The sequence below is a fragment of the Leptodactylus fuscus genome, chromosome 1, assembly GCF_031893055.1.
Source record: "Leptodactylus fuscus isolate aLepFus1 chromosome 1, aLepFus1.hap2, whole genome shotgun sequence".
In the NCBI taxonomy this organism is placed as follows: domain Eukaryota; kingdom Metazoa; phylum Chordata; class Amphibia; order Anura; family Leptodactylidae; genus Leptodactylus; species Leptodactylus fuscus.
Window position 1 is genome coordinate 141,836,173 of NC_134265.1, and position 25,543 is coordinate 141,861,715.

The following is a 25,543-nucleotide window of genomic DNA, read 5'->3' on the forward strand; positions in this document are numbered from 1 at the left end:
GTGTATGGCCATCATAAGAGATGCTTTGCTACTCAGAAGTAGACTGTGCTATTCTGTCCGCCAAACAGAACACAAGGCCATAAAAAGAGGTCAATTCAAGTATTGAAGGCTGTTTTTTAAATAAATAATTGAACAACATGATGTAGAGAAACGCACCATTGTGAATGAATGCATCCTAACAATCTGAAGTTTCAGTTTCTTCTACCAAACCAAGCTCTTGTAACATTGTTGCAAAGGAAAATTGTTTTAACAGTGCCAACTTTTTTTTTCTTTCTATGTATGGATGTATATACATAAAAGCCATTGATCGTGAAATGGGCTATAGAACCAGACTGTTTATACAAGTGCAAGAAATTGTACAAAAAATGTTCAGTCTGCTCAGTATAGAAAGCTTTCTTAAAGTGATTTAGCCTCTCCATATGGAGGGGGCAAAAGACTAGAAGAAAAATGAAGGCTATTTGTAATGTAATTATTACTTTTTTAGGGTTTATTGTAGTTGTCAACAAATATCATCTGGAGAAGGACGCGGCAGCTGTTTAAGTCCTTCTTCCCTAGCAGACGTTTTTGAGAATAGTAGTCTAGTAGTTGCATGGCGGCTTCATGTTCTCTGGTATTGTGTTAGTGCTGGATTCTTATATTTTCCTTGATCTTTAAATGTATTTTTCTTGCAGTTGGTGGACGAGTGAGTCGTGAATTAAATTATACTCGCCAAAAGATCGGAGAGGAAGCCATGTTTAATCCACAACTCATGATCCAGACTCCATTAGAGGATGGTGCTAATGTCCTAGCAACAGAAGTTCTGAGGCAACATCTTCACTCGGCACTTGAAGCCACCAAGGTGCAGGTCTACATGTACGACAGGTAAATGCCGCATATGTAAAAATCTGCTTCAAATTCACTGCAGAGTTTTTCCGACCAGTTCTTGTTTCATTACTTCCTTGAATTTGGGAACTGTAATGTTTTTCTATTTGTTGATCGACCACCTTTCTATTTCCATATGACTGCAAGTGCAATATGTAGAGTGCATACAGAATTTGGGTCATCTCATTAGACTTCAATGGTTCTTTTGTGAACACAAAACAGATATAAGTTATTTCAGATATGTGCTTATTATATGACCATGAGATAGGTTCAATATTAATACAGGTATGACAAAGGTGCAAACCACTATTGTGTGAAGTTGATTGTGTGATCTATATATTCTTCTTTTCTTATCAATAGGTCATGGAAACTAGAAGAGCTATGTTTTAAATCAGGGGAACTTATAACCGAAGCTGGATATATGAGCCAGGTAAAGGACTGCAAAGAGAAAAAGTATATTGACGTTTCTGACCAAGAAATCACTATTAAATAAGAAATCATGAGATGAGAGATATTTATGCATGCATATGATCTATATCACTGTGGGAAAGTATATCATACCATGCTGACATTGCTCTTTACCTTCATATTACTCATTTAGTTTTATTGCCAGAGCATTCTGTCACTATAAAATTAGGAGATAAGTTTGGCACAGTGATTACTGGCAGCCTTACATTACTAAGTTCACCTAGAAAACAAAATTGTTCTGCTCAATGTGGATATAAAGGTAATAGCTTAGTCTATATAAGTAACTAACACTAAGCTGAAATGATACCATGTGGTTGGCACAGCTCTGCCTTCACATGAAAGACTTTAATCCTGACTGGGAGTAGTTTAAAGGGTTCTCCTGTTTTAGGGTAAGTTCACACAGGGTTTTGTGGATCGGGACCTGCACTTCATCGGCATCCAGCCGTGCGCTCAGCTCCGGATTAGGCCCAATGAATGAGCCTAGTCGGGAGGAGGGAGCGTCTTCAAGCCGAATCGCAAGGCGAAACGGCCTGAAGAATGAGCACCTTGCTTCTTTTTCTGGGAGCCGGCTGCCAGAAAAAGCTCCTGAGCGGCTCCCCTTGTTTTCAAATGGAGCCATCCTTTTGGTCAAGATTTTGAGGCGAATACGGCCTCAAAATCCTGACCAAAAAACTCTGTGTGAACTTACCCTTAGACAGTCTTTATGTTAGAAAGCCCCCTGATGATAATTCAATCACGACGATCGGCTGTAATTGTTGAATCTGGCGATTGAATGTGCTCAGTTTACCTGTAACCCTGACCTGTTTGTGTAATGTATGGATGTGCTGAGTCCTCCAGAGTGAGAGCTAGCTCCCGCTATGGGTATAGTATGAGCACAACCCCTACATTTACGCAGAATGACCTGAAAGTGTATTTGAACATGGGATTTTTCAACCAAACAACACCATCGCCAGCTCAAAAGGATCAAATTTCGAAAAATGCTCAGAAACGTTATATTTACTGAACCTATGTCTGAGTATGTTGTGGGCTATATAATCCTTAAAGGAGTTGTCCAAGATTCTAAAATTTGTTCACTGGCATAGTGTAGTGTAAAATAACAATACAAGCACCACTGGCAGCTCCAGCACTGTCATTCTGTCATACATGACTGGAGCGCTGACCGGAACAACAGTGTTGGGGCAGAGGGCAATGTGATAGCTATTATTAGTTTTATTTTATACCATCACCTACCTGTGCCCCAATTTTTCCTAAACTAGAACTCCCCTTGTATGGGCATATATTTACTAAGGCTTGAAAATGAAGTGCTGGGTTATTAACTGTAAAACACCCTCTTTACAGATCATTGAATCGCTATACCCTTGTTTAATTATCACACCATTGGACTGCTTTTGGGAAGGAGCAAAACTTCATTCTGGAAGGGCATATCTACCGTAAGCATTTTGTATTTTATTTGCATGGCTGAAATGTGTTTCATTTACTTTGCAAAATTCCTCTAAAAAGGTTGATGTTTCTAGGGTGTAGCTCTAATGTGCATGCACTCCTTTTATTGCTCCCTTCTTGGGAACGTTTTGTAGCATGTGCTTGGGAATGTGCTTGTAAAGCTTAAAGTATTCAGAGGCATACGCAACTGGGTTTCTTTTTATTTCATTTGTTTAATGAAACAAAAAAAAGCCGCATTTTAATTCCCATCTTAGATTTTTTACAGTTGAGCAGCTTTTATATTTCATAGTCTGCATGCAACAAAGAGTTAATTGTTTTGTGCATTTGGCATATGTTGGCATTTTTGAGTAATTATGCAAGAGTTCGTGTCTGAGTAATTGTTCATGTCCTGGTTTGCTTGTCTCTGAAAATAAGCAATTTGCAATGGCCATCCCCTAACCTACAATGTGCAGCTCTGGATGTAGGACGTGAAGCATTTTCAAGTTTCTAGTTGGGAGACTTGAAATAATGACTTAAGCCTGGATGGGCAAATACAGTTTGGCATAGACAACAAAATGAGGCAGCCAGAAAGCCTTTGTAATCTGCCCGGCTGAAGCTTGAAAAGTGCCAGTTCTGGTGAAGCAGCAGTAGCCTGTGTAGTGAGAACTCTTGCCAAGTCACCAGGCTTGCTTAAAAAATATTTTCTGCTCCCGCTTGCCTTGTTTTTACTATTTTTTTTTCACAGATATAGATTTGTCATCATTAGTTATATGCTTTAACTCCCACTGTTTCCTAGTAGATACACAGATTGTATGTTGTCATTTTTAGCTCACATTGGTTTCTCTCCAGAGGTAAACCCACTTTGCAATGGACAAACTTTGACCCCATGAGCTTGCTGGAGGAGATGAGGAGACAAGGGTTCCCAATAGACATCTGGGAGGAAATGCTGAAAAAGGCTGAGGTTGGTCACGCGTATATGGACCGCCCCTGCCTCAACCCTTTAGATTCGGATTGTCCGCCTACAGCACCTAATAAAAATTCAAGCAAAGTGAGTTCATACTTAGGATAATATTTCTCAAGCTGTTCTTAGAAAATGAACTTAGTATATTTGTTGGTAATGGTGTAGAGTTTTTGCTGCATACCTTATAGTCTGTATATTATGGGACATCTGTTATAGTTGTCTCAAAACAAAGTGAGAAAAATTCTGAGTAAAATTAAAATAAAATGAAGAATATTTGTAAAAGTAGTGTTTGCAAAGCCAACAGCTTTCATAGGATTTTGTGTCATATTTCACTTTTAGCCATTGGATATTGCCCTTGTTATGAGTGGAGGATGCTATGGTCTTTCAAGAAAGTATATGCACTGGCAAGAGGAACTGATCATTGGTGGCACAATGAAAAATGCTAGTGGAAAGCTAGTCAGGTAAGTGATAGTCATAAAACCAGAAATTATACAGACCTCACAGAGAAAAGGACTCTTTCACAATAACTAAATGTATGTATATGCTGAATGGCCAATTTATTAGACACACCCATCAAATAGCTTGTTGCACTTGCTTTGGATTTCAGAACTGCAGCACACATCAAGGCATACATCGGTATCATCCACTAGTATTAAAGGACCCAGAGTATGCCAAGAAACCATTCCACCAAATCCCATTGGTTCACTTATTGACACCAGAAACATAGTTCATCCATTCAGGCTGCTTGGATCAAATTCTGACCTTCAAATAATATAGTGCATCAGATATCTGGATTCATATGGCCAGACTAGGTTTTTTCACATTTCAGTGATCCAATTTTTGTTCTTTGTTGCCACCTCAAGTCTTGCTTTTCTGCTTGCCTTAAACAGCAATGGCACTCCAATTGTTCAGATGTGAAGAGTGATGAGTTGCGTTTTAAGAAACTGCTGTCACAACCACTGTTGCCATGTAACCCCTATCCTAATCTCTTGTTCTAGAAATATTAGGCTTACACAATAACTAAATGGTCAATTGCAGGTCCAGATGAAAAAGTTCCGTATTCTGTAGTTATGACGTGCTGTATCTATGTATCAGCTGCTTGATAGATTTTGTGCACCATTAGTTACTATAATTGTTGGCCAGTAAGGGCTGACATGTAAATGCAATAAAGTGAACGCCGTGTGCTTGCATAGTGAAGAGGACAGAGACGTGCACACGTCTGTTTAAACAATAATCACCATTTGTGTACTTCCGAGATTCCTGCAGAGTGTCAAGAGTTTAGTCTGGTGGAGCTCTCAAGTCAAGCCAAATTTTTAGTGATTGCAGACAGGGTTTCTACACATGGCATCGCAACGAGAAATGTTTTCTAATATGCGATATTGACCTTTTGACTTTTGCTTAACAAAAGGAAAACTTAATGACTCAAGGCTCCATCGTGTATAATTTTATATTTCTGTAAAGTACATGCACTTTAGAAAAGGAATGCAACAGTGTCTACAAAATTTACTGGATTTGCTAATGAAACATTTCCATGCTTTTTCTGTGTTACAGTGCCCAAGCATTACAGACTATGTTTCAGTTAATGACTCCTAAGCAGATGTATGAGCACTTCAAGGGACATATTGATGTTTCTAAGATCAATTGGAATGAAGAGAAAGCAGCAGCCATTCTGGAGGCCTGGCAGCGGGTTTATGTTCAGGTACAGCTGGGTATATTATGTTTGTAGGAACTTATAAGAGTTTACTTTATACATTTATAATAAACGTGATTGTAATGCTTTTCTATTGTAAAAGTATTGTAATTAAATATTTGTTGGCACCGCCTGTAGCCACCTGGTACTGGTGATCACCAAGGAATTTATGAAGCCAAGTTTATGTATGGCACTGTGTTGGTGCTGTGGCATGAAGAAGAGGTCTGACTTGTATTGTCAAACTGCTGGCGTCATAATGATCTTTGATGCTAGGGGTCAATATCTCCCACTCATTCTAATGTCCTTTATAGTATATAGTACAGGATAGTGGATCTTTAAGGAGGCAGGAGCTCCTAGCATCAAAGATCACTGTGATACAAGGAGTCCACAGACCACGTTCAGTCTGGAAAAGCATGGGGCCTTATGGAGCCACATTATGGCTGTGCAAATGAAGTCTTGTGCATAATTCAGTTTGTAGGTTGGATCCCCTTTAATCTACAATATATTGTAACTATACATGAATTGGGGCCAAAAAGTAGAAATATTGAACTTCAGATATTGACTGCAAACAGATTATATAGAAATATTGCATCCAGAAGCGGCCTAGAGAATATAGCTTTTTTTATATGTTAGATGTACAGATTGGAGATGCCTAAAACTTTTTATGTTAGAACAATTTGTAATGGCAAAAAGGTTTCTTTTCTTAGAGCTTTAGAGGCTTGCCAGGGTGATACTTCCTAATATAGGATGCAGGCTAGGGAGAAGAGAACTGAAATAAAAAGCAAGTGTGACTTGTAAAGAAAGGTGTCTGGAACACATTAGTGAGCCAGAGAATCTGTTCACAGCTGCGGTCCCATTGGTGAGGTCATGTGACATTTTTTTGGCCTTTGTTTCCCAAGCATTGACCTTTGCCGAGTTGCTTGTGACCCCTGTGAGTCAGCCATCCAATTAAACCTAAAGCCTCCTCTTCCAGGCATTGAGGAGAAGACCACTGCAGAGTGATATATAGGTGATGAGTGATGGCTCTGCATCCTTCTACCATCCCACTTCCCTGTAAAGTTACAATATTCATTTTATTGTCTTTAAGTGAATAAAATCAGGGCTGAGCAGAGGATTAGGCATCCGACAAATGTACTTACTTTTAGTGGAGGGTGTTGAAATTCTCGCCTAACTCTACCTGTTATATCATTGTCTCCCTCACTGTCAGGTTGTACATCAAAGTGTTGCACAAAATGCCACCCAGAAAGTCCTTCCTTTTACAACAACTACACTGGACGACATCCTCAAGTCATTTTCAGACGTCAGCGTCATCAGAGTTGCCAGTGGCTACCTGCTAATGGTGAATCCCTAACCTAAGAGATGTTGGCATAGGGGCTTTGACACTTAGGACGTTAACATGCATGTTTAAAATAGTTTCTTCCTTAGAGAATTGCCAAGGGAATGGGGTGACCTGCCGCATTTTAATGTAGTTTGCTCTTTGTTTCCAAATGTTTCATTTGCAGCTTGCCTATGCCTGTTTAACCATGCTGAGGTGGGACTGTGCCAAGTCTCAGGGTGCCGTGGGGCTGGCTGGAGTTTTGCTCGTTGCGCTTTCAGTGGCAGCAGGATTGGGCCTGTGTTCATTGATTGGAATTTCCTTTAATGCCGCAACAACTCAGGTATTAATACCATGCAGCATATATTTAAATTGGAGTAAGATTAGTTGCATGATATATGAGGACACCACATTAAACTCATGTTATTTTCTTATTCTTGTTGTCAGAGCCCTAAAGAGAACCTGTCACTGTAATGCTAAGGGCCCACATTGCAGATAGGCAGCCTTTTTTGTTGCACCTTTTGCTGCGTTTTTTTTTGAGCCAAAGCCAAAAATGGCTACAAATGGAATGAGAAATATATAGGAAGTATTTATACTTCAACCTTCTGCTCAATCCACTCCTGGCTAAAAAAAAAAATGCAACAAAAAAAGTTGTGTTTCATCAACGTGGGTCTCAGCCTAAAAATACAGACTGTTCTGCAAGCCACATGTTCTAGCACAGGAAGAGCTGAACAGAGTGCTGTACAGTTTTGTGTAACGCATCAGTGTAACCTGGATCTTATTGATTGAAATCATAAAGGACTGAGTAGTCCAGTGGGTGGTGTTATTCAATGACTGAACGAATGGATATACAGAGTAGCCTGTCAATCACGGAGTAGGACTGCCCACTGGACTCATAAGCTTAGAGTGCTCTGCTCCTCTTGCTCTATATCACAGTGTTGTCAGATCAGCATGTTCAGCAAGCCAGATTCCTTTTGAGTATTTTAGAAGCTACCATTACTACCTATTACTAATGTGTGTGGTAAACGGCTACATATGAATAACAGCTACTCGCAGTTTGCAAAACAGCATTTTTGTATTTTGTCATTAATAGAATATATAAAATTTGCACTCTATGCAAGAAGTATTATTCTGATAATAAGATCCCTGTATGGTTGTGTGGATTTCAGATTTCCCAACCTTTGCCCTGAAAATCTGTCAGAAGAATGTAGCCAGCCAAAGGAAGAGCAGACATGGGTTGCCTATGCCTGCTGACAGGGAAGCAATGAGGAATTTGAATTCCCTGCGGCTTCCCTGTGCTATGATCAGAATTCTCCTACTACTCCAATAATAGATGTCTATGAAGGAACTGCTATTTATGGGAATTCCCTAATTTCTTAGCTTAGGTTCACTAAAGGTGAGCCTACACTTCAACTGCAGTTCAGACCAGACCAAGCAAAGTTTCCTGAATGCAAAATATGTCTGCAAGGCAGTTGTCTAATATAGTAAGCTTGTGCGCCGAATGAACATGTTACTTGGGGTGCATGTATGGCTGCCAGAGATTGTATATGTGTGTGTCAAGTGTTCATTACCTGCATTGTTCCCTACAGGTTCTGCCTTTTCTTGCTCTTGGTGTTGGTGTAGACGATGTCTTTCTTTTGGCACATGCGTTTAGTGAAACGGGCCAAAATAATAGGATTCCATTTGAGGTAATTGCAAAACTTGCAAATGAAAAGTGTCTTTGTTTAGAGGAATTTTATCCAGGAGGCATATACTGAGCCACATTACGTTATTCAATGCTGATTTTGGACCGATACACTCCATCCTTAGGTATAGATATTCTATAAATCCACATTGTATTGGGCGGTTCTCCCTCTGTTTTTGTACACTGAAGATACAGATTAGCTTTAATTTTTCAGAATAACAGCTTTGTGGACATGGCAGTCCATTGTGTTTTAACAGATACTGAGTGATATTTGGGAATAATCATGTGTCCAAATGGTCGTGAGAAAATTAGGTTATTTTGCATTTTATTAAATGTTGTGAATTTACATTTTTATATCTTTTTTTTTTTCTTCTTTTTTTGACTTTTAGGACAGAACTGGGGAATGTTTGAAAAGAACAGGCGCTAGTGTTGCCCTAACCTCTATCAGCAATGTGACCGCTTTCTTCATGGCTGCCTTAATACCTATTCCTGCACTCAGGGCTTTCTCTCTTCAAGTAAGATTTTTTCCCTCCCACATACTAAACCTATCTATAGACTTGGAAGAAGAGTTTTTGATAGCTTTACAGATATGCATTGTAATCCATTTTATTAGTGTGCATGGATACATTCCATACATAGACCTTAAGATAAGCTTGTCCCTATCCCTAGTATATGCAGGGTTGAAGGGTCTCTTGTCTTTACTAAATATTACCAGATAAGAAGGAATTCAGAAGTTTTCCTTTGTACAAACCACATATATAACATGTGTATCACTAAATCAGCTATTCACATTAGATTTGTATTGACTAAACCTGTCAATTTCAACACGTTCAACTGACCATCTATAGTGTATAGGGGCTCCCCAACTCAACTTGTCGAGGAGTCTGACAGTGACCTTATTTTGCCATTTCTTTACGCATGCAATGTTCAGCCAAGCGTGTTCATGATGCTTATGAGGGTGTTGGGGGGAGATAGCGGTCAGCCAAACAGCTATCCTTTTTAATATTCTGAGCTTGAAGTGTACCTTCAATTTTTAAAACAACGTTTAATAAATAAATATCCATTTAAATATAAGCAACTTTGCAATATGTCTTATTAAAGAAATGTGTTTCATTCTCCAGTTATTAAACTGAGCTGCTTTTTACCTAGAAATGTATGGAGAGGGTAGGGGGGAGAAGGAGGCTGCTGCTGGAAAACACACAAACAGCTGCAGATGCTCAACCTTGCTAAAGTGTGAGTCAGAGAGCTCTTATCACTGCCATCTTTCAAGAAAATAAGTAAATTAAAGGGGTTTTCTAGGATGTATTAATTGATGACGTATCCTTAAGATTTGTGATACAATTAAACATCGACAGGAGTCCCAATACCCAGGCCAGTGAGCTGTTTGAAGCACCTGCAGCACTCACACAAATGCTGCAGCCTCTTCAAACAGCTGATGCACTTACCAGGCATAGCACTGTACATTTATGCTGGTATTACAGCTGTGCTCATTCACTTGAATGGGACTAAGCTGTAATCAAGCCTTGTAACTGATGAACGTGATGTCGTATGGCCTGCGTCCACAGGGCTATTGGGTATCGGTCAACATCCTAAGGATAGTTCATCAGTTTAAAAGTTCCATAAAACCCCATTAACAACATCCCCCCTCCCTCTTCATAGAGTTCTGTGTGTGAGCTGGATATGGATTCTAAGTAAATAAACAGAGTGAAGGTAAGGAGAGCAGCCTAATAAGAGGAGATGGAAACTGATTTCTTGAATATATCACAACTTGTATTTGTTCTATTTGTATTGTATTTATTTATGAAAAGCTGTGGTTTAATGCTGGTTTCACACAGTTGCAATGGGCCACAATTCAATGTCTATAAATATGGAGGTCTCTGTATACCGGCACCAAATGTAAGGTATAAAAGATCAGCTCATCTAATGCTAAATCAGAATTTTAGTTTGTCATAGGGCTGGTTTAGTGCTGCTGTAGATGTGAGCTCCTGTATCGATAAGTTGAAATGTACACATGTAGAGATGAAGTTAAGTTTTCGTTACCTTATGCATGCGTCTCATTGATTCAACAATAAGTGGCTTCTAAAATCTTTCTAGGAAAAAAGCAAGCGTTTCTTTTCCGAGCCTGTCACCTTTCCTAACCTCTGTCTCGAATAGATAATGGGTAATGTTGGAGTCATATACTGGACAAAAAGAGGCTTTACACAATAGCTGGATAAAGAAGGGAGTTACTGAGGAGCAGCTGTAATGTGGAGCTTGAGCTGACAGGCGTCCTCATCTGCTCATCACTTCAAGCTATGCAGTACACCCACTCTCCCTGTGTGGTCTGCCAGGAATGGCAAAGAAAACACACATACCTTGGGCAGGGCCCCATCTGAGAAGGCATACTAGCTTTTCCCTTGGTAGTTCTAACACAGACCTCCCATTCTTCTCTGACATCAGTTACAGGCAGAAAGCTCCAGATTTTTAAACACTGGAACAGTGAAACCTTACAAGGGCTTTAAATGTGACCAAATAGGAAAGGCTTGTGTAGTCTAGCAGATCACTACTGATCACTGGCTGCAGCGGACATGTGGCCCACTCATTCTGTGTCTTAGTAAACCATAGTAGTGCAGGAGAACTGAAAAAATAAACTCTTCTATGTCAACATACAGGCCTATGTGTGATACATAGGAAGCTAGGCGAGTGCAGTATATACAGGGAACATATTTAGTGTCTGGGAGATGCTTTACAAAATGTGTTTTATCTTAGTAATAAGCTTTCCCTCTTACGCAGTGCAGTGCAAATATTGTGTACATTCCAAGTACATATAGCAGACCGTATATCCCAGTTTTTATAATTTGCCTTTTTGCATAAATACTATGTGTGAACTATTTCTTGTGTACTTCAGGCTGCTGTTGTGGTGGTGTTCAACTTTGCCATGGTTCTTCTGATATTCCCTGCCATTTTAAGCATGGACCTGTATCGACGGAGAGATCGCAGGCTTGATATCTTTTGCTGCTTCAGCAGGTAAACATTATTAGAGAAGTATATTTAAGGGTGTGTTCACACAGCGGAAAATTAAGCCGAATTTCGAGGCAAATTTTGACAAAAATCAGCTGCTGATTCCACCCTGATTTTCCTTCTGGTCGTATTTATCCTCCTCAGATTCCTAACGATCGGCTTTCCCCCCACTCATTAGGCTCAAGGGAATGGGCCTAATCACCAGATGTCTCGTGAAGGATCTTAAAATTAGAGGCAGATTTCACTGTGTGAACATACTCTTAAGAATAACAGTAGGATAACATTCTTGGTGTTTTTAAAAACCTTTATAACCTCATAATTAAGTGATGTAGTGTTGTTGTGCCCATTAGTTCTACCATGAAAACCAAAGTCTTGAAAATGGTTGTGTTGCGTGTAATATAGATATTATTGCCTGCATTTTATTGAGTTTCTAAACTTGTTGCTAAGATGTTATTGAGATTATCTCATGAAGACAGCCGGGGTTTAGGTGATCATTGTGGGTCCACTATTAGAAACCACCAGTGGTCGTGGTAGAGGAACTGCTGTATTATATGATGCCTAAGCAGATGAATGCTGACCAAGTAATATATGGGCATGTCAAATTCGCCAAAGCAAGTGAATCTCTTTGTTAGTTACTCTCCATTCTGGTTCCAGAAGAGGGACCCCTTCTTTGATGTTCACATACACTAATAAGGGATACATACAAGGGTTATTAGTGAGACAGGCATTTTTTGTGGAGTACAAATAGAAATAGAATTCTGCTACTGGAACTAAGGTCCATCTGTAATTGTTAACAGAAGTTCTTAATTTTTCTTCTAGCCCCTGTGTCAGTAGAGTGATTCAGATTGAGCCCCAAGCATACATGGATAACAATGAGAATACAAGCTACAGTCCACCGCCACCATACAGTAGCCACAGCTTTGCGCATGAGACACAAATCACTATGCAATCAACCGTCCAATTGCGGACAGAATATGACCCACGGACCCAGTCCTATTACACCACAGCAGAGCCTTTGTCTGAAATCTCTGTACAGCCATCAGTCTCTACATCCCATGATGCCAGCAGTCTGGCCCCGGAGAACACAAATTCCACACGGGACCTACTTGATTCCAGCTTTAACTGCGTTGAACCTTCCTGCACCAAATGGACACTTTCATCATTTGCTGAGAAGCACTACGCCCCTTTTCTGTTAAAGCCAACTACAAAGGTAACTTTCATTTGAAACCTTACAATAAGGTAAAACAATAGAATTGCAATTTTTACTCATATAGCCCTGTAATCTTTACATTGTGTAGCAATAACTAAAAATGCTGAAAATAAATCTTGAGCACATGCACTGGAAAATCATAAGAAACAAAGTTTAAAGTAAAACAATGCATACAAATAGCTCAGATTTTTAACTACTTAATGTATGAATGCATTAGTAGCATATAATAGTTGTCTTTATCTGTAAAAAGTTGCTTACATTTTCCTTTTTTTTTTTTTTTTGTTGACAGATTGTCGTGATATTGGTGTTTCTGGCTCTGCTTGGTGTTAGTCTGTATGGCACCACACGTGTTCGAGATGGATTGGACCTCACTGATATTGTGCCTCGGGAGACTCGGGAATATGACTTTATTGCAGCCCAATTTAAGTACTTCTCTTTCTACAACATGTATGTGGTGACGCAGAAGGCAGATTATCCCCGTGCACAGAGATTGCTCTATGACCTGCACAAGAGCTTTTCCAGTGTTAAATATGTTTTGCTAGAGGGTGACCAACAGCTTCCCAAAATGTGGCTCCATTACTTCAGAGAATGGCTGCAAGGTAAGAGTATACTGGTTCACTCTTCAAGATGTAGCATGAATGCTATGTTAGACTACATATACACACTCGAATGCCTGTAAAAAATGACTACAGGTAGCCATAAATTCCAGATGGAAAGTAGGCATTGCTACAGAGATGTATATTTGAACTAATTCAATCTCCACTGTCTAATGTGTAGTGATACTTATATACGTCAGCACAGCCATGGGATCCATATAATAAATAAATGATCTTCAAAATCATAAAGAACAACGTAAGATATTTAGATAGATAGATAGATATTCGCTGATGGTTGGATATTGGATCACAGCTAGACAGCAGAAAGTGAGACTGGTGTTAAGGCTTACATATCATTCAGAGAGAAACTGGATGATTCTGGTGGGTCTAATGTATATGGGGGCCTTCAGGATCTTGGAGGAAAGAAGGATGGCACATGTTCAATTTCAGTGATTGAACCTTTCTTTTCCGCCTGGAGAAAAGCCACTTCCAGAGTTGTCTGGCCGCAAGTTACTCTCTCTCCTCCATTGAAAGCGCATACACTCTTGGCCAAACTGAGCATCTATGTATATGGTGGAGTAGGGAGGAATAGCTATTGGTTTGAATTATCAATATTGAAGATATATATGTATTTTTAAGCTGCAGCAGATTTGGTTGTTTGTAGGTAAAACTGTCTGATTATCTATTGTGTATCTTGACCTCTCAACCTATGTTACAGCTTCCCTGTGAATAATCCATCTATAGATTTCCAGGTGCAGGGCAAGCCAGTCAGCGTGTACGTCACTCCATTGATGGTGTTTCGGCTATCTATTTCACTTTCATTGACATGAGTAAGAAGCATCCTTATTGATCTGCCACTCCATTCAATCTGGGGTGCAAAATACCCCAATTCTTGTGATTGGTGAAGTCCTATTGAGTGGACCTTCAGCACTCACTAACATTACCAACCATTCTTTGGATAGGGGATAACTTTTTTGTCATGGGAATTCTGTTTTTAACTCTCTGAATTAAATGTGACAAAATGGTCAGCTTTATGGGTCCTGTATAGGTTATAAAATACATCTTTTTTTGACAGGTTGATATCCTTTTGATATAGTGTGTGCGTGTATAGACAGACAGACAGATTGATAAAAAGAGCCGACAGTTACAAGGAAACTGTATTGAATTAGTTGGCCATGAATAGCAATGATAGAATAAAAACATTTTTGTCTTTAATCTTATTATTTAACCAGATTAATTTTGGACTCCAATGCCAAGAGTGATAATAGGAAGCTGAGCCATCTAGGATGTGTACTCACTGTGGACTGACGCATACTCTGATCTATTTCTAAGCCTTTGTTGGGTATTTATTGGAAGAACTTTGTGTGTCAGTTGTGGTTTTGTGGCTTGCTAGACCTGGGTGGTATTGCATTTCTGGTCACATTCTCTGGTGGGTAGGACTAGCTGTGTGTAATCTCTTTGAGACATGCCTCATTGTTCTCAGGGTTTCACAAGTTTTTACTAGTCTTATTGTTTTAGGCCTTTCACTGCTATGGGGAGTTTTACAAAGCAAAGAAAGCGTCAGTGATCGGTTAAAGAAAACAGCACATAGCTAAAAGGAGGACAGATTAGACTAAATTCTGTTTAAGCAACTGTAGCAGTGTAATTGCATTCCTTAAAAATGATAACATCTCCCTTCCAAGTGATTTCTTTTTGTGTGCTCTGATTGTAATTTTAGATTTGTTTTTAATCTGATATCTTTTCATCTCACGGGCTCCCCTGCTTTCCATCTGGGACACAGGACTCTGATTCCTTCTGCAGCTGTTAAGTAATGACTGGAGGTTCTTAGAAAGTGGTTCTGAGTAAATCTCTTTGTAAATGCTATATTGTGCTGGAAATATGGTGTACAGTACTTTACAGCTTGCTTCCTACTGCGTTTTTATACTGTATTTTATGCTCTGCACCTTTGGGCATTTTTCAGTGATCCACAATACCTTGGACCTTTCCAACATGTATGGCAACAAGTTTACTGGTATGAATGAATGACCCATGGTACTCAATATTATTTTCGTTGAAAACAATGGAAGGCATTAACTGTCTTTCAGCAGGAATGTAGGTTTAACACTTCTCCCTGAGCAAGACAACATGTGTTTGGGATGGATGGTCTGTAATGATGGGTTGGATTTCACATTTCTGGTGCAAACGTAGGGGGTCTTCTACTTTGTCATCCCATTCTTCTTTCTCTCTGGTCTGAGAATTGTCATGTATGTTTGTGCAGTGGTCAGCGTGTGCTGAGCTATGGCTTCCTGTAAGAAATGTGCTCCAGATTACCTGCCTGCCACTGCCTGTGTGCACAGAGACATTAAGCGTCTCCCTCTCTGCTCCCTCTCCCCTAACAGGATGGCAGAGAGGAAAGGAGCAGTTGAGAGTGAATAGATGTTGGCTGTGATCTTTACACATGCTGGCAGCAGATCCCACATCTTGTATTAGCTGCACAAGTTGAACAGATGGAACAAATTGACAAAATCGTGTTCACTCACACTGTGCTCAAGAAGCAGCTGAGATGCTATATGAAGCCCAAAAACTGAAGTATTTTTATTAGTTCTTGCCTTCTCTAGTCACACAACTTTCCATTTTAACCTGCTGAACAGTAGCTCAGTATGGTGACTATTGCATGTATCCTCCCCATCATGCCTGGGCCCATGTGTTGTCTTCTAATAGGCCATATCTGCAGTGAATTTCAAGCTATTGAATTTTGAAGCTGAAGTTCTCTGAACTGTTCTGCTTACACAGTTTGTATTTTCTAGCATTTAAAGTACTGAGGCCCGCATCACATCTCGGTTCAGGGAGTCTGCTTGGAGACCCCTCAAACCTGCTTGGAGACCCCTAAGGAAACCCGCGGACCCCATAGACTATAAAGGGATCCATGTGGTTTCCGTGTGAAAAATCCGGAGAGAAAAGTCCTACTTGCAGGACTTTTCTCTCCATATATTTAATGTGTATAGGGGAATGACCCGAACGCAGATATGAACCGGGCTTAAGACATTTTTAGTACATATGTACTCATTTGAACACTTACGAATGTATATAAAGAATACTTTTTCCCTTACATTGCACCTTAGGCTATGTCCTTAGTTGAGCTGACTCATTTCTACACATTAGATTTGCACATTTACTATGACCAGTTTCATAACAAGGCAGTTAACCTATTGGTTTGTTTTGGCAATGTGGAAGGAAACTCTCCCAAACTCCCTGCAGATGCTGTTGTTCTAAATCTTCAGCGGTAGGAGCACAGTACTGTAAGGCTACAGTATTAAATGTTGCACCATTGGGCTACCCACATGCATAAACATTTTTTAAATAGTGCAAACTATCATATATCCAAAATGCTATGTTCACATCTGCCCTAGGTGTCCATTCAATGCAGATCTATCAGGAATTGCTGGACAAAAATGCCCTGCAAGCCAGACATTTTTATAGTCAGTGGGGTCCCTTGGGATCCGTTTGTGTACATCGTTACCCTGATCCATATATGTCCATTTTTCAAAAGGATGGATTGGACAGCTATGGATGTGAATATAGCATAACTTAGTTTGGATAATTTACTACTAGCTATACAAGTGGAAATAGAATGAAGGAAACAATATGCAGTCTAGCCTGAAATGTTTAGCTACTAAGACTTGAATTGCTATTAAAGGGGTTGTCCTCGGACTTAATTTTACCTTGATTTATTCAGCAGATTCTTCTGCACGGACCCAGGGGTTCCAGCCTGGTTCCGTCACATAGGGACTGGTCCCATGGATGTCTGATTAGTAGAGGTCCCCTGATGATGATGAGAACAGGGGCCCCAATTTGAGGGGATTAGAGGTTGTACATATCCAGCTCTGCCCCATTCCACTCTATAGGACTAGTGTACAGCGTTCATTCTCATGATTGGTGGGGTCCTAGAAGTCGTACCTCCACCAATCAGAAACTTATCTCCTATCCTGGTGGTGTTTGTGGTACAACCCCTTGAATCTATATTTTAGTCATCCTTACCTGAAGACGATTGAGGTGATTGGCTCTTACACCCTGTTTACACCCTGAGACTGTTTTTCTTCAAATTGTTAGCTTTCTTATTTCCCATAAGTAATGTATTTTTTTCTATTAAATTTATTTTAGCTATTAATCTATTGTCTGTCCTAGTGGATCATTCATGTTCTATTTGACAAGAATTAGAAAATTGTACAACATATTTAACAACTGGTGTTAGTTATTGTAATATATTCAGTGTTTTGATGAATGGCTAGCTGACCAATAACATGTGAAATATGTAGCTTATCTGCAAATTCTATTTTTGATGATGATGATGTAACTCTTAACACCTCTTGAAATACATGACATATGAGTTGAATTTCCTCTTTTCCCCCATAGGACTACAAGATACCTTTGATAGTGAATGGGAAGCTGGGAAAATTACCTATAATAATTACAGGAACGGATCTGATGATGCAGTGTTAGCTTACAAATTGCTAATTCAGACTGGCAATGCCGATAAACCTATTGACCTCAGTCGGGTAAGCAAAGTATTTCACGTAAGCCGTAGTCTTTTTTTTTTTTTTTTTTTTTTTTTAATTATTATTAACTGAAAAAATCTTTAAAGAACAAAACACTCTAGTACAATTGTTTTTATAAGTTCTTCTGTGTGCTCACCAATAACGTAATCAGTAGAGCAAAGTGACATTGTCTCATGTTGTCACAGGACTGCACCATCTAATGTCTACTATGTTAAGAATCTGTGCCACCATTTTAACTTAAAAGTTCACAAACTTCTGTCAGGAATCAGACAAATTTTCTGTTGTTGCAGGGGACATCAAGATCAGCGTACAATACACTGGTCCTGAATTCCCCCTTTGGGTGCTACTTGGAAGTAATACCCACAAAGTCTAAGACGATGGATACTTTAAAGGGCTTTTCCTCGACTTTAAAGAGGACCTTTCACCTCCTGGGGCACATGCAGTGTAATACACTGCTAGAAAGCCGACAGTGCGCTGAATTCAGCGCACTGTCAGCTTTCCTGTTCTTTGCCCCCAGTGAAGAGCTATCGGTGCTGGTACCGATGCGCTTCACTGTCAAAAGGGCGTTTCTGACAGTCGGTCAGGAACGCCCTTAGTCGCAGCAGTGTCTAGAGCACTGTACTGTGAGAGGGGGCATTTCTTACCGCCCAGCGATGACGGTGAGCTGTGAGTTCTCTCACAGTTCAGCACAATAGGCGCTGTTGTGAGAAAGGGCGTTCCTGACTGACTGTTAGAAACGTCCTTCTGACAGTGAAGAGCTACGGTACTGGCACCGATAGCTCTTCACCAGGGGCACAGAACGTGAAAACCAATAGTGCGCTGTCTGCTTTCTAACAGTGTATAAAACCTCATGTGCCCCAGGAGGTGAAAGGTCCTCTTTAAAGGGAACCTGTCAGATGATTTTTGCTGCCCTATCTAGGAGCAGGACATGATGGAAAGAGAAAAGCTTAGCTGTGTGATATATGGATCTATATAATTTGGAGGTTTTTTTTTTGTTTTGTTTTGTTTTCCATTTGTTAAAAACAAGAGTGAACTATGGCAGGACTCCTTGGAGTGGCTGTGAGAATCCTACATAGTCATGGACAGGAATCCTCAAATGCATGGGAGAACGGAGACCACATACAGCAACACAGGGATACATTAGTGGACTCCCTTTTCCTATTTATCATGGTCTCCAGCTTATTTCCTCTAGCATACTGTTTGTTGCCCTCAGGGCAACAGAAATCACCTGCAAGAGGTCAAGAATACTTGGCTAGTGAGAGGCCAACTTTGAGCAGACTGAATGGGGTTGAGCTCCACTACCAGGCACAGCCACAGTTGTATGTATAGTGCTGTTCCTGTGGAAATAGTTTAGAGGATACCTTTATTCTGTTGACCTGTGGGGGGTGAGAAGTTGGACTTTCAACAGTGAAATTTCGATGGCTCCAGAAAGCTCATTTAACTCTAAATTTTGTAACTAATCAGTCCTGTCTTTCCATGAAAAGTAATAGTCTTCTCAGTATGTGGTTGAGTGTATTTAAACAGAAGGCATTTTTTATTTTTGAGGAAATGATGCTCTATTTTTACAATTTTTGACAAAGCATCAAGTACGGCTTAGGAAGTGGGACTGTTCTGGAAAGTGTGGAGACAGACGGCAACAACCCCCTAATTATTTCTGCTCCAGTAATTACATACATGTCCTATATGGAATCTGATGCTGAGACCTGAAATCTCTCCTAGCCGAGGTCTTGCAGTAGAGATGTACTTTGCCAGACACATCTTGAAGACATGCTGTTATTCCATCTCCAGACAATTAATGAACTCCAGATACGTCGAATCATTGGGGGCACGAATAAGAGAGTTGTGCTTCTGTCACTGTTTCTCATTTCATTCAGAAGACCTCAGTGTGGATTCTTGCCAGGATTTTTTCCTTCTGTAGCCGTCTTTTACAAATAGTGGTTAAATGGATGTGCCTATCCTTCTGTGATTGCTCGTGACTTGGAAGGTCACCATCCATGGCCCCATCGGGGCTGCCATTGCATGTAGTTGGATCTCAGCAGTAAATTAGTTAATATTAAAAGAAATGGTCATTTAGTAAATACTTGAGCCACAGAAGAAAAGTCATAAGATCACATATACAGATGTTTTATTTTTTATTGCGCTCCTTCATTTACTGGGTGGCATTTCCTTCAGTGTTAACAACGGAGGTTAACTGCACCCAGACGTGCGGGGGGATGTTTGCCAGGTCTTTTTTTTTCTGCATTGCTTTGTTTCTGCGAAATGTTTCTCTAACTTGGTCATCCCTCCCAGAACCACCCTCACCCCCCAGCTGTAGACATTTGTTGAGCGCACTGGTCCATTAGGAGGGGCTTGGATTCAAGAATGGAACAGGGTTGCTAGTGTAATTACAAGGGGAAGAGGGAAAGAAAGGAGAAATGTTTTTGTTAGATGGGGAGTCATATTTCTTTGGAATGCAGCAACTGTTTATTCATTGCCATTCCATTTACTTCAAGGGTAATTAAAAAACCGAGATGTTTATCATTTTTGCTTAAGAAAACAAATCAACCTCGTATGGCCATAGCCCTCCTTACTTTTCATGTGATCACATATGTGTCTATATATGTAAAGATCTTTAAGAGTGTATGCTGTTTTGTTTCCACTTCTTTGAATAAGAGGCCCCAACTCACAAATCTTGCTGGTTATATTGAATTCAGGCACAAAATCACATCTTGAGCCACTACTGTTTATATCCAACCAGTATATAATGAACCTTTTATTTGACAGTTAAAGATGACGTGTTATATAATCAGTTTCTTATAGTTATATTAAGATGTTATTATATTATGCAACCGCATTAACAAAATAGTGACCATTGGATTTTAGTTTTTGCTTATAAATTGTGAACGAAATCTAGTTCTGTTATGTGACGGCTTTTCATATATATCTGTGCTGCAGTTGACTAAACAGCGCCTTGTGGATGCAGATGGGATTATTCATCCAAATGCCTTCTACATCTATTTAACGGCCTGGGTGAGTAATGACCCTGTAGCCTATGCTGCTTCTCAGGCCAATATCCGCCCGCATCCTCCAGAGTGGGTCCACGACAAAGCAGACTACATGCCTGAAACCAGGACAAGTAAGTAGGACTTTGCCTCAAGCCTTAAACTGTTTATGAACAGCTTCCTCCATCCCGGCTCTGTTTTTGGATGATATTGTGCAGATCTAGCACACTTTCAGAGACTGGTCTGTTTTAATTTGACAACTATTTTAGTGCTACATTTTCTGTTAAAAGAATCAGGTCTTTTCCATTCATCCAGAAATGGAGCGAGTTCTTATTGTCTGTTAGTTTAGCTAAAGGGGTTAATTATGACGCCAATATTTGTCTATATTTTTGCAATTTTTAATATATATTGTTTTTAATGCTTGCCCCACTTGTGAAGCTTTTTAGTATTGCTAAATTTGGTAACAGTATTTTTTTACGCGTTGCTTTTTTTGGTTAGTTTCTTACATGTTTTGGTGGTGCAGGTTTAGAAAGGGACATTCGAAAGAGTTTTAAAGAAAAAATGGAATTGGCTAAAAAGTAAAGAAAAAAATAGCTTTACTGTATCTGAACCCTAGAGCCTTGTGGCAGCCAGCCAAACCTTGTCTTAATGAAAATTTATAGTTGAGATTATAATAGGGCAAATCATGTTTAGCAAGTCAACTGAATGACCCTGCAGGGTCTGGAACACACAACGACAGTAACTGAACGCTAGCAGTATGACTGACTGGAATTTATATATCTAGCTTTTTTTTCTCCCTTATTGTGGTAGATCTAGGGTTACCGTTACATGATAAAAGAAGCATGGAAAATCAAGGTTCCCAGACTATTAAATGATCATATGTTCTGAATTTCTTAAAACAAAGACCTTTTCATCTTTGTAGCTGTTTCTCTGGCTCTGTCATTGTCAACAGCTTTACTAGTCTTTCTGTAATTTTTTTTTGTTTGTTTGTTTTTCCTCGTGTTTTTTTTTTTTTTTCATGGCAACCGTACAATATGCTTGTTTAATGTTGTATGTCATGTTTACCATTATTGATCTCCGTGTTTATTTCCTCTTCAGTCCATGCAGCTGAGCCAATAGAGTATGCCCAGTTTCCTTTCTACCTCAATGGACTACGAGAAACTTCAGATTTCGTGGAGGCTATAGAGAAAGTCAGAGCCATTTGCAACAATTATACCAGCCTGGGAGTATCAAGTTATCCAAATGGCTACCCATTTCTCTTCTGGGAGCAATACATAGGGCTCCGCCACTGGCTGCTCTTGTCCATCAGTGTAGTTCTGGCCTGTACATTCCTGGTGTGTGCCCTCTTTCTTCTGAACCCCTGGACTGCTGGAATCATTGTAAGTTAATAAGGTTCTTTGTTGCAGTGAAATTCCTTTCGGCATAGCTCTTGCTACAGCCAGTAAGGTTTGTTTATGTCTGGATCTCTGGTGGAATAAAGTATGTTACATCATTCATGATATGTTTATTCGACTTCGAAGGGGAAAGAAAGGGAGGGTTCACAGCTACAGAGTAAACCTGAAAAACTTAATCCACATATTCCCTCAAGTACAAGCACGTCTTTAATTGATATACATTCACTGTAGCTTACAATTCAGATTTACTCTGGAGCTCTAGTTATCAGATGTACAGCATGACCACAGTTATTTTGGAATATTTTTACAGGCAAACATGTAAAATGGAGGAATGAACAATGTAATTATATAGTCTTTTTTTGCCACCATAACGTGTGGATCGCACTGAATTTATGCTGTTCTATCTTGCTCCACCAAATGTATTATTGTGAACTTTTAGGCCTGGTACACATATTGCTCCTGTACTACAGGTATATATGCTTGAGGGGGACAATAGAACATTGAAATCCATGCATTTTGTGGGAATAATACTCGTTACTACTTTTTTTAAAATTATATTTGCACTAGTTAACCAAATTAAATTGAACAGTACCAGAATTATTTTCCTTACCCCCCTCCTAAATTCATCAGTGAAATCTGCTTCACTGCCTGCTTTGTCTATACCAATCTTCCCCGGTTCCTTAAAAGCCATGAGGCCTCCCTGTAATTTGACACCCATTAGTTTCTGCTTTTCTTTTTTTTTTTTTTTTTTTTGTTAAGCTAGCTAAGGACCTAACATTAAGTATCCTGGAAAATGCTTGTTATATTCCTAAATCCAGCATTTTTTTTAGCCTAAATGCCTTTTATATGCTTTATTTGATGCAAGGGCAAACAAGGTCATCTGTTATATTTACAGTCCCTCTTGTGGATAAATGCTGAACTGTAAGCAGTTGACCTATGACGTGCTGGAGAAAACCAGCAAGGCATTCTCCTGTCACATTAGGATGATATTACATTTCAGATATACAACATAGTCACATATGGATTTTTTTTTTCTTTCATTGTATCTATGGAAAAAAAAACACATTTTATACTTACTTTGTCTTACCCTGAGTTTGTCGGGTTTTGACAGATTTTTCTGTTTAATTACGTAGGTAATGGTCCTGGCTCTTATGACCGTGGAGCTGTTTGGAATGATGGGGCTCATTGGGATTAAGCTGAGTGCCGTGCCTGTGGTGATCCTGATAGCATCTGTGGGAATTGGGGTAGAATTTACTGTACATGTGGCTTTGGTAAGTAGAGAGCAATGCCTAGCTGATATTTTCTTTTACCTACTCATTTCTGGTTAGAGATTCAGTTATCTCTGTTCGCAAACACTAAAACTATCTGTATTATATTTTGTCTGTGCATAGACCCTGCTCTTCTGGAGATCTTTGATTAATATCGGAAAAGTACATGCTATAATTGCTCCAGTAACATAAAAACATAAGTAGGATAGGTATAGGAATGACTATTAAACATATACATATAGATTACACACACACAGATCTGAATTACATTTTTTAATTTAATGATTTATCATAAAACAACCCAAACGTGGTTAAAGTTGAGGCTTAAAAAACATAGCATACCAGCCCAAAAACTTTTTTAAGATAAAGCACATCCATTTGCTACTTTTATATTGGCAGGTCATTGTGGGGAGGCAGGGGCTGGAAATTTGTGTGCTCTGCTTCTGTTCACCTTCAGTCATGTGATCCAAGATACTCTGCAGATCTAAGAATTTGTGCAACAGGTTCCAGAATTAATTTTAGTTTGCATGCTAATATTGAGCAGTGTTACACTGCCCAGAATGTTGGTTGCCTACATAGCCCCTTTAAGCATGGCCACATCAGTTGAACTTCACCATTTGTTAAAAAGGACCTTACATCACCTCCACCAATTCAAGTTCTTAGCATATGTTTATAGATGCTACTTCACTGATTCCAGCTCAGTTTTTCTCTAGCCTCCACCATTTCTGAGCAACACACGCAGCTAGTTTTGTTACCTTATATGCTCTTTAAACTCTGTAATGTCAGAAGGGGATTGTCAGATGGGAGATGGTGATTTAGAGTGAAATCAGAAGCAGCCAGTGTCACAGCTCAGAGTAACACCCCTTGTCTGCTCCTGCCTGACACTGCCCACCAAACCGTAAATAGCATGTTAGGCACAAAATCTAACTGCACTGATGGCTCAGGAATGGTGGGGACTAGGGAAAAAAATTCCAGCTGTTCCAGAATCAGTGGAGCAGCACCTATTAATTGATGTAAAGAGCAGGACGTGATGGAGGTGGTGCAAATGGGTTTTACCTAAGCCTGATTAATATCAGAATCTCCGCCTTATTTGAAATCTTCACTACAAACCTGAATGCCCACTTTAGAGTAATAGAGGACTTGGCATAACCCTGTTGGTTCTGCTGTACCATCTGAACAGTTTTCCTTTCTCTCAAGGGGTTCTACCTCCCTCTGTACCACTATGTCATTTACTTCATTTTTATTGTTTTGTTTATCTTATACTATGTATTTTTTCATATATGTAGCACTGTGGAATTAACGGTACTTTATGTTCATCCATAGGCTTTTCTCACAGCGATTGGAGACAAGAACCGTAGGGCAGTCCTGGCTTTGGAACACATGTTTGCTCCAGTACTGGATGGAGCAGTATCTACCTTACTAGGAGTTCTTATGTTAGCTGGATCAGAATTTGACTTTATTGTCAGGTAATTCATGATTTACATTTTTTTCTCTTTCATTTAATGTGATTTTTTTGTTTTTTATAATATATATCCTAAAATATATGTTTCTGCTTTTTTTGTGTGGCACCACTATTTATTTCACCTAACTCGCCCCAGGTAAATATTCTAACCCTTAGAACAATGCTCTCCTGGTTGAGCAGCAGAATTATCATTCACATTGCTCGATGGCATTAGGAGCTGGGGGTTCTGCAGGGAATTGAAAGGAGGCTGTTTTCTTGTGGATTTAATTAAGAATGCAAGTTTGTCAGCTCTGGGAGGTTTTCTTTGAAGGGAATTTGATAAGTGCAGTGAAATGGATCCCTCTCTATTACAAACAACCTGTGGAGCTCTGTAAAATGACTAATCTTAGATGTAACACTGCTTCATTGTGATGGACTGCTATTACAAAAAAAACCCTGGGAGCAAGAACAAAGCCTGATGGAGGATGGGCATATGAAATTCCTTCGATTTAAAATAAGCCTTACATCCACATAAATTTGACAGCCATGTTTCACTAACATTGGACATAACTTGCATAAGAGTAGTTTTTGGTATGGTTTCGAAAATTGCCAATTTATGGTATGTCTTTAATAGAGTAAAATCACTTGGATTTCAGTAAGGAATATATTTTGTGCACCTGTTGTAGAGATTACTTTTAAATATATGGATCTAATGTATGC

The 25,543-nt window shown here is 39.5% G+C and overlaps 1 protein-coding gene across 9 annotated transcripts in view; it reads left to right on the forward strand.

Moving 5' to 3' along the window:
- Positions 1 to 25,543, forward strand: part of PTCH1 (patched 1) — a 70,134-nt gene that overhangs the window by 34,415 nt on the left and 10,176 nt on the right. For 6 of the 9 annotated variants that reach the window (XM_075277640.1, XM_075277650.1, XM_075277602.1 and 3 more), the window contains exons 3-20: positions 672 to 861; positions 1,222 to 1,291; positions 2,668 to 2,759; positions 3,577 to 3,796; positions 4,049 to 4,170; positions 5,261 to 5,408; positions 6,607 to 6,738; positions 6,902 to 7,057; positions 8,304 to 8,402; positions 8,788 to 8,913; positions 11,286 to 11,404; positions 12,218 to 12,608; positions 12,898 to 13,207; positions 17,597 to 17,739; positions 20,674 to 20,854; positions 21,819 to 22,099; positions 23,248 to 23,385; positions 24,706 to 24,848. In XM_075277640.1, the coding sequence (XP_075133741.1) occupies positions 672 to 861; positions 1,222 to 1,291; positions 2,668 to 2,759; positions 3,577 to 3,796; positions 4,049 to 4,170; positions 5,261 to 5,408; positions 6,607 to 6,738; positions 6,902 to 7,057; positions 8,304 to 8,402; positions 8,788 to 8,913; positions 11,286 to 11,404; positions 12,218 to 12,608; positions 12,898 to 13,207; positions 17,597 to 17,739; positions 20,674 to 20,854; positions 21,819 to 22,099; positions 23,248 to 23,385; positions 24,706 to 24,848 (3,061 nt within the window). The remainder of the gene's footprint in view (positions 1 to 671; positions 862 to 1,221; positions 1,292 to 2,667; positions 2,760 to 3,576; positions 3,797 to 4,048; positions 4,171 to 5,260; positions 5,409 to 6,606; positions 6,739 to 6,901; positions 7,058 to 8,303; positions 8,403 to 8,787; positions 8,914 to 11,285; positions 11,405 to 12,217; positions 12,609 to 12,897; positions 13,208 to 17,596; positions 17,740 to 20,673; positions 20,855 to 21,818; positions 22,100 to 23,247; positions 23,386 to 24,705; positions 24,849 to 25,543) is intronic. The other 3 variants (XM_075277612.1, XM_075277621.1, XM_075277631.1) reach the window with 3 other exon arrangements.